Raw genomic sequence first — 15,425 nt, 5'->3', positions numbered from 1 at the left:
ACCTCGTGGTCTCAGTCTATGGCTGAAGGTTCTCTGACAGGATGTCAGTGTAGCATGCAGGGGGTGGGAGGTGTTGTCCTAGATGCTGAGCAGTTTCCTCAACATCCTCCTCACTGACACCTGCATCACAGACTCCAGTTCTATCCCCAGGACAGATCCAGCCCTCCTGATTAGTTTGTTCATGTCAGCTGCCTTCAGCCTGCTGCCCCAGAACGCGCATGCCTCATTTCGAAGCTCAGCCGCTCATCTGAGACAGAGTCTCTTCACCGAAAGCGATCAAATGGATTAATGTGCTTATTTACCATCAGATGACAAGGTAAAACCTCTTAAATCATTCTAAAGTCAGTTTTAAGCAGAAATAAGGCCATTTTAAGCAGAAACAAAGTGTTACTCACCTATGCTTTGAAATGACCGAAGCGCAGTGAACGCAACAGCTAGCAGCTCATGTAGCAGCGGTGCTCTGATCGCTTCCTCTCTCTTTTATGATAAAATAATGCTGAACTTATGTGGAAATGATTGTTGTACAAAAGCTTCAGATCTCTGTCACTGAGATAGATGATGACTGGAGTGCAGTTTGAAGCAGAAACAATGTGATAATCCGTGAACTGCGGCTAACGACGCATGCGCAGTGAAGGCAGGGCGGACCGATTTTTAGGGGGAACTGTTTGGTTGGCTACACCAGTGCTAGTTTAGTGCTAGTTTTTGATTTGTCTCAGGATGATGTGGTCAAGAGAAAGAAAATTTGATTTACTGCCTTTTTTTGAGAAATACCAATTACAAAAGAGTCCTTTCAGGCTTCCACTGACTTTCTGGATGTGTATCTGTATGCGGCAAAAGTGGTGAACTGGCAAAAATGTTCGCTTATCTCAGCAATGATGTTCATGTCTCTGGGAAGTCGGCCTTTGAGATCAAGAGATGCCTGGGAAGAGCTTATGGCGTCACAAGGTCACAAGATAGAGGTATTTGGTGATGCCAACAGCTTTGCTGGAGAATGAAGGTCATACTCATCGGGGTTCTGGTGCTTCCTGTCTTACTGGATTGTTGGAAGACTTGCAGGCTGATGAGTAGATGTCCTTGGTACCAGGCTTCTTTGGAGGATCCTTGGGTCCCACTGGAATGACTTTGTATCAAAGAAACTGTGAGAGACTCAGATGTGGAGCATCACTTGCATTGTGAGGAGTGTCAGCTCTGGCATTTTGGCTGTGTGGCATGTTTCTCTGGGCATGATCCAGCTGTTCAGTGTTGAGGACCCCAGTGGCCGGAGAAGGTCATTGGGACACACCTGTTACTTCTGAGAGGCAGGGATGAACCAGATGCCTGCCTGGGTGGTTTCCATCCAGCACTCAGGGTGATTCTGTGATGTGGTGGGTGCAACACCATGTGGCACCACCACATGCTCCCAGACCTGACATAACCTGACCTCTTTCCAGCACACTTGGCCACCCTGAGGTCCGCTCCAGTTTCACTGGCTTAAAATGCTGAATGTCTTGTTTGTTTGTTTGTTTTTTTTTTTTTTTTGGAAGCATCATGTTGTTGTCTGTGGAGTAATTTTGCATCCCGATTTTATTATCTGTTTTCAGGACACCTGGTGACATAAATTTGCTTGCTTGAATACAGAAAGAAAGACAGCAAAATATGATCCCTTTAAGAAGCATTTCCTGCACTGGACTGGAATGAGACATCATGTATAACTTATTGGAACAGTTTGTGGGGTGACTTTGATCACCACCAACACTGTTACTTTTGATTTACTCTAAGCCAAGGGTGGTTTTGTAGGTCAATTCCATGAAGGCCTTTGTCAGAGCTGTATTTATCCTTCCTACCTAACCTGATTCACTGCACTATCACAAAGTTTTCATTGAGCCTCTGAAGGCAGCATTTGTCTGAATTGTACCAGCAGATTGAGGTAAAAAGGTTCATCACCAGCATTATAGTGCAGTCCCCCGAGAAGGTAGTGTGCAGACTCAAAAACTGTGGTCTCTCAGTGAGGAAAATCCAAGTACCTACTACAGGTTACACCTGCCCACCTCCAAGAATTTTCCCAGTGGAGGAAGCTGGATGGTGTTCAAACCGAGGAAGAAGTCAGTGAACACGATCCTTACTGTGCACCACACTTCTCCAAGTGCGTGATCATCCACTCCACCGTACATCTGGATGAAATCCAAGGAGTTCATGGGAGTATTGTACTATATATATATATTACATGGCAGACATTTAATGAATGAGAAAAGGACAAAAAAAATGAATACAATCAGAGGTAAGCTATTTGTGATATACACTATAGGGTGTCTCAAAAAAATGTACCCAAAAGTACATGAATACCAGGAAATGATTTTACTGGGAAATAATAATTTTCTCATTTCAGGAACCCTAAAGTTTGTTCTGCAAGACATTAAAGTCCAGGAAAAATGCTACAGTTGACCCAAATTCAGACAACAAAAATCGAGTTCTGTACAATGCATCCTAGGGGCTAACTTGCATCTCTTTCCACACAAAATTCAGTCTCAGAGTGAACTGGCAAGGAGACTTGAATTTGCTAGGTGGTTTTCCAGAAAACTGGAGATGGATGATTTGCTTCTGAGGAAACTTCAGACAAGGAGGTTACATTGATCTTGTGGTGTAAAAAAATAAAGGCTCAAAACATCAAAAGGAAAGACTGAACTAAAAACTGTGCATTGGGGAGAAAAATGACATGCTTCGCCACATGGTCATGAGCTTATTGGGTGGGTAGGGAGAGTTCCCATGGGATAAAAAAGCTTTTTAACCTACCATCCCTGGTTGTCAAGACCAGGCACCTAAGTGGCTCTACTCTACTCTTCTATTTTACTCTTCCTTTTTAGATATTTAGATATACCTTTGTATACTGGCATAGTTCCACCTTAGAATTGGAATATAATATATAAGATATACCTTACAGAATTTTCATGAAGAAAATGTCTGATAATATTGATTTTGATAATAATGATAATATCGGTTTTTCTGTGCTGTCAAAATATTTTTGGGTACAGTTTTTTGAGACACCCTATATTTATTATTTGTGATGAAATTAAATATTTTATTTAAACTGGTATCCTAATATAAATTATATTTGCCATGCCCATGCATCGGCCCACCGACATTTCTGTGTGTGGAGAGCCCTGGCCCTTTGATGGGAGAATGGTGTATACCCCCAGGTGTAGGGGTCAGTTAATAGGGCTTTAAAAAGGAATAGTTTGCACCACGTGTCATGCTTAGTTATCGTGTTATGGGGGAACATATGTTACATGTCATAGAATCCAATATATGTCGACATTGTTTGACCTTTATTTTGCAGACCAAGCGTTCAGCACAGTCAATCCATTCATCAACACCATTTTTCCTGTTTCTACCCCATAACTCCATAGCATTCATTCACAGATAGTCTAAACTATACCTTTTTGGAATATTTCTGATCAGACAAATAATGTGTTATACTTTTCACTATGATTGGAACATCTTTAATTTTGATCCCTGTGTAATTCTTCTCTTGACTCCTACATGGCTACGTATTGAAAATTCAAGTGCCCAATTATTATTATTTTTTTCCAAAAACAGTAATGTCTAAGGAGTATTTGTGCCAAATTTGGCGCTTCTGTCACCATTTGCAGGATTGTTTCAGTTATCTGCTGCACTAATTTATACTACTTGAATTTGTCACATTCTTCAGACTTGTTTCAGCCGTACATATAAAATTACTATATTGTTCCAAATATTATGGTACTGCTTTTTTTTTTCTTGGACATATAGAGGAATAGAGGAAAACAGAGGACAACTTACATTCAGAGTCTAGACATTTACATGTGATATACATTCACAGCAATAGCTAGGGGGCACATCCTCACGAAATATGGTGGCCTGTACAGACAGCGATCATTTTGAAAAGATAATGCCTCAAAGGTTAGGCAAGTTATCCAGTAACAGAGACGTTATGATGAAAACTTTCAGTTTATGGTGGCAAATGCAGCAGAGTCATCAATCAATTCCCAAGCAACCAATATATACTGTGTGGCATTGCAATTTTAGGAAAGGGCAAGTCTGAAACCTGTGCATTTAAAATGCTCTTTTTTTAAAAAAAGATTTGTTGTTAAGAAAGTCTTTGTCCAAAAAATTATGTGCATGTGTGTGTGTGTGTGTGTGGGGGGTGGGGTGGGGGGGGGGCTTATTATAAAGGTCTTCTTATATTTCAAACAACATCCTGAAAACATAATTCCAATGGATAAAACAATTAAAAAGCACTAATTAAGAGTTAATTTAACACATTTTCAAAGCAGGGAGTGTGAGAGATGGAAAATAAAAAAGCAACTTATTTTTCTGACAAAAACATTTCTATGAATTAGAAAATACTGTCACGCACTGCATGAGCAAACATTTATTTTCCAGCCATGCATGCGCTTGAGCCCACACGCAGACAAGCGTGCGTGCAGAGCACACAAGAATGGACAGAGAGATGATGAAAACAAACAAGTCCACCATCTGATGCAAAGCTGTCTCACAAAAACCACCAAACAAACCCCCTGCTCTTATTTCCAGTGCCATCAGGGGCTCTTGATGCACACTCCGTGGAAGAGGAAGCACTCTTTGATAACCCTTCAGAACAAAACCTTCGCCAAATCTCACACAATAAATGCGGGTGCGCTCCATTTTTGCTTGTGACAGTTGACAACTGCTCCTTTTCAGACCGCTTAAATGAATATTTTATGGACTCAGTTTCCAGTTCCACGGCGACATTCCCTCACGCCGAAAAGGTTTTAGGGTTGTTTAATGTGGGATTGGAGAACTTTGCATATTTCACTGTGTTTTTTTGATATCTGGTGGAGTGGATGAGGAAAGTCCTGGCATTTGTTGCCATGTCATACTATAACACATCCGTAGAAAGCCTCTTAAGTTGAAACTGCTGGAGGTGGCGACAGATGTGTGCAATGGCCTTTCCTGAAAACTCCCACAGCTACATTTTTTTGTCTCTTTTGGACCGCACTGTGAAATGTAAGAGTGTGGAAAACAGCTTTGGACATGTGCAAGCTTCAGCACTAAGTTGATTTGATGGATGGAAGCAACAGGGCCATAAGTTAAAATATATAATTGATGACATCCTGTAGGTCTGTGCGTGTTTCGAGAGAAAACCAATCTGCAGCCTGCTTTTCCTCTATCTGATAACAACTTTCAAATAAGTTTGCTATGGTTCCAATCCCGCATGTCACAAACATCACACTGACAGCAGCACCGTAGGTTTAAGTTGAGAAAAGCCACACTTCATTTCCATCACAGCAGTGGATATGCTTATGTCCAGGCTGGATTTATACCCACCTCTCCCTAGGCATCTGGTGGTTTGGATTGTGGTGACAACGGATGCTGAGGCCAAAGAGCTTGCGGGCAGTGTGCTGGATCTTGAGCCTCTGTATCTCCAGGGAGCTCTGAAGCAGCCTGTAGCGGGCTTGCAGGTCCCAGTCGCTTCCCCACAGGAGATGCACGCTGCTGATGGGTAAGAAGTGAGTGGAGGGCAGCCGCTTCAGGAAGGACTTGAACTCATCTGGGTGACAGAGAGGGGGAAGGATGGAGTGGAAGAGTGGAATGTGGTGGTGTGACAAGAGAAAAAGAAAGATGATGGAACAAAACAGTGGAGTTGGACAATAAAAGCGAAGGTCAAAGAGGAATGTTTGTGAGAAATAAGAAAGGCCACTCAGAGAGTGCAACATCCTACGATAGATGTTCGACACAGATTTGTGCAAATTCATTTTTCGTGATTCAGTAACACTATAATATATGCCTGTGTGGGACTGACATTTGTTCAGTTCTATTCAAAATTGACCCCTTTTGATCATGTGCCCAAGAGAAAGTTAACTGATGTATAAGTGTTTAATCATAACCACAGGTCAACCTTTCTCAAAGTATGGTCCTCAGGCCGCTGGTGTTCCCTGCACGACCCCTAGTTATCAGAGAGTATCTTGGTAAAATATCACATTTTAAGTTAATGTCATATTCTAACATAAAAGTGTTTTTCAACTGTTTAAAACTGATTGAAAGTCTAATAGATAGTAGAATATATGTGACTGAGTAAACAAAGGTATTTGTAAAACTGTCAATATTAGGTGGTAATTTGTAAAGTACTGTTGGGGTGGTTATAAGCAGATCTATTGTTTTTGGATATTTTGAGAATGAGGTGGTCTGCGAGATTTTTTATTGGTTAAGTCGTCGCTGGTCTGAAAAAGTTTGATAAACATTGCTATAAAAGCATTTGATACCACTTCCTCAAAACAGCCATTCAGAACACAACCTCCTTTATTATCTCCTGTACAAAGGTGTATTTATTTTATCAGGACCTCTGCACTCATGAGCTTAGAATACAGAGAAGCAACATTCCAAACCTTAAGCGTAAATTGTTCCAGACAGCATGACTTTTGCCTCTTGTTAATAGGGAGGGGTGTTATTTCAAAAAATATGGAAATCTATAAATGTTTGCATGGAATATGGAAATATACACGGAATAAACCATAGCAGGATAAATTTTGGGTCATTTGGTTCCAAAAACCCATATGGACGGAGCCAGTGAAGATATCGGGTTCAAAAATTGCCAAAAATATCGACGGAAATGTCCTATCTTGAGAACCACTGCACCTAGAGACTTGAAATTTGGCTCTAAATGTTGCTTGACCGCAAGTTTATATTCAACTTCTATAGTAAAAATAAGCCTAGATCAATTGTAACAAACAAAATCTATGTAGTTTATATTTCAGGAACATCGAATGACATGGCCACAATGAACTAATTATAAGCAACAGAGTGGTTTTCTACGTCAACAGCACATATACGACACACGCATTACTTGAAATTTTCAAACGCTCCGTCCATGTGTGTATTTGGAACCAAATGACCCAAAATTTATCCTGCTATGGCTTATTCCGTGTATATTTCCATATTCCATGCAAACATTTAGAGATTTCCAAATTTTTTGAAATAACACCCCTCCCTATTGTTAAGTGGGGTGCAAACCTTTTGCTGGTATTTGGTGCCACCTACTGAGGAAGATGTTTGTCGTGTAAAAGTCTACTCTACGATGATAAGATGACCCCAAATTTTTGAGATGTGATTTTAAAGCTACAGTATGCAGGATGTAGAGGCGTTAATTAGCATAAATGCAATGTAGCATTCATATGCATACGTTATGTTGTGTATAAATGACCTGCAACAAAGAATCAATGTGTTTTCATAATCTCAGAATAAGACCTTCATATCTACATGGGAGCAGGCCCTGTCATGGTTTCACTGCCATGGTGATACCGTAGACTAAAAGCGACAAAATATTCCACCTTTTGCATCATGTTGGAGAACGCTTTATTTGCGTGAAAAGGATGATGAATGAATGAATAAGTTTTATTCAGCATGCACATAAACAAAATACCAACATAAGAATCTCTTACTAACAACAACAAAACAAAACAAACAAACAAAAAAACAGAAGAAAATACAACAATAACTCAAATGATTTCCCACTTGGGCATGGGCTGAAGCAAAATCTTATAAACGCCCACCCCCTGCAACCAGTTACTATACACATTTAAATACACTCAGAACAAGGTACCAATCAGAAAAAAATGTAACTGAACAAAACAAAACAATCAGTAATATGATGTGCAAATAAATGAAAAGAACCACAAAAACAGTTAGCCTAATATAGCATACTATAGTAAGAAATTACATTGTTTTTATAAAGTCTTTTGACACCTACCAATGTAGCAGATCATTGTATCATGATCATTGGTATTATTGCAAAAAACAAAAACAAGAAGGGAAACAAAGCTGTGACTAGTGTAATCTGCAACCTCACCACTAGATGGCACTAAGTTCCACATACTGTAGCTTTTTGAAAAACACAGTCTTATATTCAGGACAGTTCAGCACTTATGGGTTTTTTTTATCTATATACAGGAGCGTAGCACCAAATTCTGGACCCTAGGTACTAGCCATATTGAAGCCCCCCCCCCCCCCCAACACACACACACACACACACACACACACACACACTGTTATGTTCTTTTTTATTAACGGAAACACCAAATTTCTAATGAGTAGTCAAACCAGGTCTAAATCATGTATACCTTAGATCACACCTGGGAGTCAGAACCCTTTTTAAAGTTGGGGAAGCAATATTGCGTTGGGGGGGGGGGGGGTGCAGGGGTGGGAAGGGCCCTCAGAGATCTTGCAATATTATTGTTAGAGCAGAATAATTTCGCAACATTTATGCATGCATTCTAATTATATTCTTTTACAACATGAATTGTATGGACATTAATAACATGCAACACAAAAATGTATGTAATGCCAGTTTTTTGTGGGCTCCCACATGCTCTGGGCCCTGGGTACCTAGTACTCTTTACCACCCCACCCCCCTATCCGACACCCCTGATTATATAATCCTGCTGTAAAGGTGACAGTCAGACTACTTCAATTTAATTCTGGCATGTCACTCTTACAGAAGAGCAGTGCCCCAGTATGCCCCCTCTGCCACCCTACTGCCACAGGCAGCAATATTTGGCCACCTTCTTTAAAACATAGTCTGAAAACAAGTTCAATCTATCCCCTATTTTGAATGTTGTTAAAGGGAAAGGAAATGTTGCCAAAATTCCAGTCCTAAATACCATGGGAAATGTTTAATTGGGGGTGCTAGTTAAGATATTGAGTCAAAACAACCCAGAGTGCTTCATTATCTCCCAACATCAACAGAAACACCTCATTTCAAATATGATGTTAGAAAAAATATTAATATAATAGAGAAAACAAACAAAAAATGCCTCAGTAGAATCAACAATCATGTTGACGACATATTAAATGTGTCCAAAAGCACAAATAATACCTCTCATGGTTCACATCTCTTCTTTATTCTACAACGAGCTGGGGTTTTAAATTATGCCCACACAGTAACCATAATGTGGCTGATGTGTAACAGCACCACTGTTTGCAACAGAAGGCTGTTAAAGTGAATTTTGTCGTGCAGATAGAGATATTACACCGACCACTGGAGAGGAAGCAGAGCTTCTCCACTTCGAGCTTTTCACAGAACATTCAAAAGATGAAAAGACCAGCATGCCAAGTTCCCAGTTTAACAGCATTTACCGCAGAGTTCAACGTTCGCTTCCAATCCCAAGTGAGAAATGTCGGAATTGCCTCCTCCTTCACCGAGTGTGTCAGAGCCGCTTTTCTCGTTTTCTTCGAGAAGCTGCAAGTATATTCTGAAATCACCACCCCGTTTACTGACGTATAAACTCTAAACTATTCTCAAGAATTGACTGTTTCCCATTCCCAAATTTCCATTATCAAATCATTCCCTGATGCCGTAGTTGCCAGGTCCTTTCACACAAACCTCAAAGCCACTGGAAATCCTTTCCTTCATCGAGCTTCCGTGACTTATCTCGTCAGCCAGAACACCTTATCCAGAGATTACACCTCTACTTCTGTGGCCGCACTTTGCCCCACATGCCATTTCTTAGCAATCTGTGGGGTTGCACTCACGTAGTCGTCAATATTTCAGCTCAGCTCCACCTAAGAAATTCTGCATGTACAAGATAAACAATACATCAACGGCATCATAGAGCATCCTTGAAGTTGTGTGCCAAGCAAGTGATCTACGACTAACCAATAATATTAATCAAGATCACCATGTATCAAGAGTCAGTGTTACATGGAATTGAGATGTTTAAATGTGTATTATAGTCACACAATGGGCATTTTTTAATTATTTGGAGCAATGATCCAAAGCAAAGCAAGACAATGCTCGAGTGCAATACCTTAGGGCCCCGTCACACTTAGCAAGAATCAAGCAACCCAGAATGTCAAAAAAATCGTGCGACATCTGGAAGGGAATAAGGATTGCGGAAGACAGCCGTCCAACCACACAGACTGCGCCTCAACCCGCCCTAAATGATTTGTGCCCACACCGTGCACATTAGGATTACCAAGACAGACAAATGCACTTACATTGTCGTATGAGTGAGGTCCGATTGCAGGTGGAGGAAATATACTCCAGCAGCACTGGCGCTGCACTCCTGATGTGTTCACGCGCAGTTGGGTCGCGTGGTGGATCATGTCGAACTGCCCCACGAACGTGATCAGATTGTTTCGAATGCCGTTTTCATGCCGTACGAATATTTAGATTGCAAGCAGATTGTTCACCGTTCCACCTCGACTGCACCTCAACTGTTTTGCACATGTGCAAAACATTTGGGGTGACACCTCCAAAGACACCTTCAGATGGTGGGTCAAATTTTCATTCAGACGGCATTCGGCCTCTAGTGTGATGCGGGTATTACGTTTTGGCTTAGGCTTTCATGTACGTATGTTTCAAACCCAATTGTTGTGTCAAACAACTGCATGCATTTGGGTAACTGGTAAAGTTTATCTAATAAATAAATAAATAATGTATTTAAACTGAGACAAGCAGGGGTGGTGGCCATGTGGTTAATGCGCTTGGTTTCAGTTCAGAAGGTTCCGGGTTCAAATCCCACCCCTGCCACATTTCTCCATGTAATGTGGAGTTGTGTCAGGAAGGGCATCCGGCGTAAAACTTGTGCCAATTCAACATGCAGATACACTTTGGATTTGCTGTGGCGACCCCGAGTGCAAACAAGGGAGCAGCCGAAGGGACTTACTATTTAAACTGAGATAGAATTTTTATGAAAATATCTTTTGTTCTGTCACAAATGTTTGCAAACTTTGGTAATGTCTCGTATTTCTACAGAGCATGTAACATTGTCATACATGCTGTGCAATGGCTTGGATATATAAATCCTAGTTATTATTATTATTATTATTATTATTATTATTATAACTGATCAGCAGCACCGGAGCACCCCAAGGCACGGTGCTGGCTCCTCTTCTCTTCACCTTGTACACCTCTGACTTCTGCTACAACTCTGAACTGTGACACATACAGAAGTTCACAGATGACACAGCCATTGTTGGATGCATCAGGGATGACAGAGAGGAGGACTACAGGAGCCTAGTGAAGGACTTTGCTGCCTGGTGCCACACAAACCATCTACAGCTCTACACTTCGAAGACAAATGAGGTGGTCATTGACTTTGGGAAGTCCAGACAAGTCCGTGACCAATTCTGATCGAGGGAGCTGAGGTTGGAGGCTGTGGATTTTTACAAGTACCTCAGGCTGTGGCTGGACAGCAAACTGGACTTGGACAACCCACGCCAACCACCTGTATAGGAAGGGACAGTGCAGGCTGTACTTTCTGACGAGGCTGCGGTCATTTAACATCTGCAGGAAACTCCTGTGGATGTTCTTCCAGTCTGTTATAGACAGCGTCCTCTTTTACATTTTGGTGTGCTGTGGGGGGCAGCACATCCAACAAGGGAACATCCAGGTTGGACAAACTGATCAGGTGGGTTGGCTCTGTGGTTGCCATGAAGCTGGACTCTCTGGTGATGGTGGCTGAGAAGAGAACACTGGACAAACTGCTGGACATTATGGATGAAGCCAGTCACCCTCTCCAACCATCATCAGCAACCAGAGAAGCCTCTTCAGCCACAGACTGCTCCTTCCCAAGTGCAGGACCAACAGACCGAAAAACTCTTTTGTCCATCAGGCCATCAGACTGTACAACTCCTCACTCAGGGGGAGGAGGAGTAACAGGAAGACAGAGAATGGGAAGGAGAGGAACAGTAGTAGCCATTAAACCAGTATTGATGTTGTGTATTTATAGTTATATTTGCAAACTGTCATTCAAAGCGCATATTAAACAAATATGTAGGACTGCTTTTTTGCATTTACGCAATATCTCTAAAATTAGAAAGATCTTGTCTCAGAGTGATGCTGAAAAACTAATTCATGCATTTATTTCCTCTAGGCTGGACTATTGTAATTCATTATTATCAGGTTGTCCTAAAAGTTCCCTGAAAAGCCTTCAGTTAATTCAAAATGCTGCAGCTAGAGTACTAAGGGGGACTAGAAGGAGAGAGCATATCTCACCCATATTGGCCTCTCTTCATTGGCTTCCTGTTAATTCTAGAATAGAATTTAAAATTGTTCTTCTTACTTATAAGGTTTTGAATAATCAGGTCCCATCTTATCTTAGGGACCTCATAGTACCATATCACCGCAATAGAGCGCTTCGCTCTCAGACTGCAGGCTTACTTGTAGTTCCTAGGGTTTGTAAGAGTAGAATGGGAGGCAGAGCCTTCAGCTTTCAGGCTCCTCTCCTGTGGAACCAGCTCCCAATTCAGATCAGGGAGACAGACACCCTCTCTACTTTTAAGATTAGGCTTAAAACTTTCCTTTTTGCTAAAGCTTATAGTTAGGGCTGGATCAGGTGACCCTGAACCATCCCTTAGTTATGCTGCTATAGACTTAGACTGCTGGGGGATTCCCATGATGCACTGAGTGTTTCTTTCTCTTTTTGCTCTGTATGCACCACTCTGCATTTAATCATTAGTGATTGATCTCTGCTCCCCTCCACAGCATGTCTTTTTCCTGGTTCTCTCCCTCAGCCCCAACCAGTCCCAGCAGAAGACTGCCCCTCCCTGAGCCTGGTTCTGCTGGAGGTTTCTTCCTGTTAAAAGGGAGTTTTTCCTTCCCACTGTCGCCAAGTGCTTGCTCACAGGGGGTCGTTTTGACTGTTGGGGTTTTTCTGTAATTATTGTATGGCCTTGCCTTACAATATAAAGCGCCTTGGGGCAACTGTTTGTTGTGATTTGGCACTATATAAATAAAATTGATTGATTGATTGAAACTGTTTTTCTTTTTTACTTTCAGTTTTCATACTCTGTGTGCTGCTATACAAGTATAATGCTGCTGGAACCTCAATTTCTCTGAGGAAGTCTTTCCAAGGGATCAAAAAAGTTCCTAATTTACCTGCCAAGATTTTGCAAAGATAAATACTATTAGTCAGCAAGTGAACTATACAGTGACAACTTATCGCGGGAGGCTTGCCTAATATTTCTTATATGGAATTAGGTAAGTCAAAACCTAGCTTTAGCTAGTGAATGGTAAACTGAGGCAAAGGAACATGGCTAACATTATGTTTTGTCCCTAGACCTTTGACACAGTCTAATTCAAAACTTCTGAAGGTTAAAAAAAAAAAAAAAATCAAATGTGTTAACCATCCTCACAAACAACATAACTACTTACACAAGCCCACTACAGTATTTTGGCTTGCACCATGTACTGGATCTGATGTCCACTGAGACAACAGCTGCATGTTTAAAATTTAACAATGGCAGGAATAACAGAAAAGTCAGGTGTTTCCAAATGTTTAAATAGTATATGCATATTTAATTACAAATACGATATTTTGAAGATTTTCATTAAAAATAAAGGTTTATGCACACCAATTATGATAAAATGTTTGCAGAGCACTGTCTAAAAAATATATATTTATTCATTTTCAACCTGATTGTCTCTATTTGGATTTGAATCACCTATTCACAGAAGTACTGCATTAAGTGATCTTCATGACTCACACAGACTTTCTTTTGTAATGGATAAATAAATTGATATGTTGGTCACAGGGCTTACCAGGGTAGTTTTATATAATATAAAAAGAATAAGTTAAGTGGACACTGTGGTGTTTGAATTTCAACTCACAACCCATGAATTAAAACATATTGTGAAAAACACATAGTTAGGACATGCTTTCTCAATATTTTGCAATGAAATGGTTTTACTATCGCTCCTCCCCTATGCACAACATTCATTATAAAGAATCTCTATGAAATTTGCAAATAAGTTGTCAGGTTTTCTGAACTGCATGGCCCATGACTAATCAACAACAGTTGGAAACCAGTTTGATAAAGTTGCAAAACCAGATGTCATAGAAAACCACTGCAGAATCACTTGGTGTACACAGTAAGTAGTCAGCGGTCTAGTTGGGAACAAAATTATTTTGTGCTCATGCACCACCTGACCACCACATTGTTTTCTGCACTGGCACTAAACAAGTGAAAAATTAATTTTCTATCATTATGAAAAATTGGCTGTGATCAAGGACAAAGTACTCAGTTGCCAAATTGCAAAATATGTTTTGAACAGATCCCCAGGCAAAAATTAAAAAAAGAAAATTGGATGAACTGTCAATTCAATTCAATTTATTTATACAGCTCCAAATCACAATAAAAGTCACTCCAAGGTGCCACACACTGTTTGGAGAGAAAGCAAGGGGGGAAAAACCTTAAGACTTTGATTTAAAGGAAGAAACCTGAAGCAGGCCAGACTCAGTGGGGTGACCATCTGCTTTGGCCATGACAATGAAATTAAACAAAAGCACAAGGAATTGTCAAACATGCAGAGTTAGAAATGCTGCCGCTAAGCACCATATACATTTAAAGACTAATGCTAATGACAATTTTTTGCAAAGGAAATCAAGAGAAAAGTCTCAGTAGATTGGACTAGAACTGGCGAGTCAATGTTTGTATTGATGCCTGATCAGTAATTAAAATAGGACATGCTCCAGTCTACACTCCAACCCCAATACCCATCCAAACCCCCCACATGGTGGACCATTTAACTGTCTCAGCTACTGTACCCTTAAATAAAAGCTAATTCATCAGGATTAAGACTGATGAGTGCTTGCCATGGAAAACCGATCAATAAATCAGTAAATTTTAATTTGAAAATAAATGGCAAACTGCAGATACAAAAAAAGTACCATGTCACTACTGTACATTAGTGACATGTTAAAAGTTAAATGTGATGCTTACCTGAGTTCTCAAAGTCTTTATAAGAAGTGCCCCAGGTCTCAGACATCCCCAGCAGGGTGTTCTCCATTATCTGGATGTCGGTTATGGGACAGTTGCATTGGGGATACTCCTCGGCACACTGACAGATGCAGTGGTTGTTCCGACACACGTATTCCCCCTCGCCATTGCACATAATGTAGCTCAGAGCTGACTGAACAAACTTCTCCTGCAGGTATTCTGGGAAAATAACCTGAAGACCTGATTGAGAGACAGATAAAAGGTTTTATTAAAGCACACTGAAGACATACAGTATACTGGCTAGGCATGTACAGTGTAAAATGCAGTGACTGAATATGTAGATAGATGAGTCTATGCCCTCCAGTTTGTTGAAGTGTTTATTTCAAAAAGAACATACAAGATCAAACTGTATATCCCAAGGGGGAAAAAAAGCATTTAATAGGGACAAAGTAATTAAAAACCTATGAACCTTTACACATCAGGTCATAGAAAAAAATAAATAAATCATACGATTGTAATATTGTATTGTCCTGATTGCCAACTGCAGAATACTACCACCTGTTGCATGGACAGTGAATGCCAGCTGGATGCTGGAAAATTAGGTGCAGGTGTAGTTGCCAGTAAGAGAATGTTTCTGCACAAAAATGTACTAAATATATGAAGTAAAGCACTATTTTCTGCAGTGGTGGGCACAGTTCAGCTAATCAGATAAC

General features: G+C 40.6%; 1 protein-coding gene across 1 annotated transcript in view; it reads right to left on the bottom strand.

Moving 5' to 3' along the window:
* The window catches only part of brinp1 (bone morphogenetic protein/retinoic acid inducible neural-specific 1), a 424,567-nt gene that overhangs the window by 26,707 nt on the left and 382,435 nt on the right, over positions 1–15,425 (bottom strand). Inside the window, exons 6-7 of the mRNA XM_034193082.1 lie at positions 14,716–14,952; positions 5,323–5,545 (exon numbers count right to left, since the gene is read on the bottom strand). Of these exons, the coding sequence (XP_034048973.1) occupies positions 5,323–5,545; positions 14,716–14,952 (460 nt within the window). The remainder of the gene's footprint in view (positions 1–5,322; positions 5,546–14,715; positions 14,953–15,425) is intronic.

Source organism: Thalassophryne amazonica, chromosome 17 (genome assembly GCF_902500255.1).
Source record: "Thalassophryne amazonica chromosome 17, fThaAma1.1, whole genome shotgun sequence".
In the NCBI taxonomy this organism is placed as follows: Eukaryota; Metazoa; Chordata; class Actinopteri; order Batrachoidiformes; family Batrachoididae; genus Thalassophryne; species Thalassophryne amazonica.
Note: the sequence above shows the minus strand (reverse complement) of the source record. Positions and strands in the feature narration are given on the sequence as shown.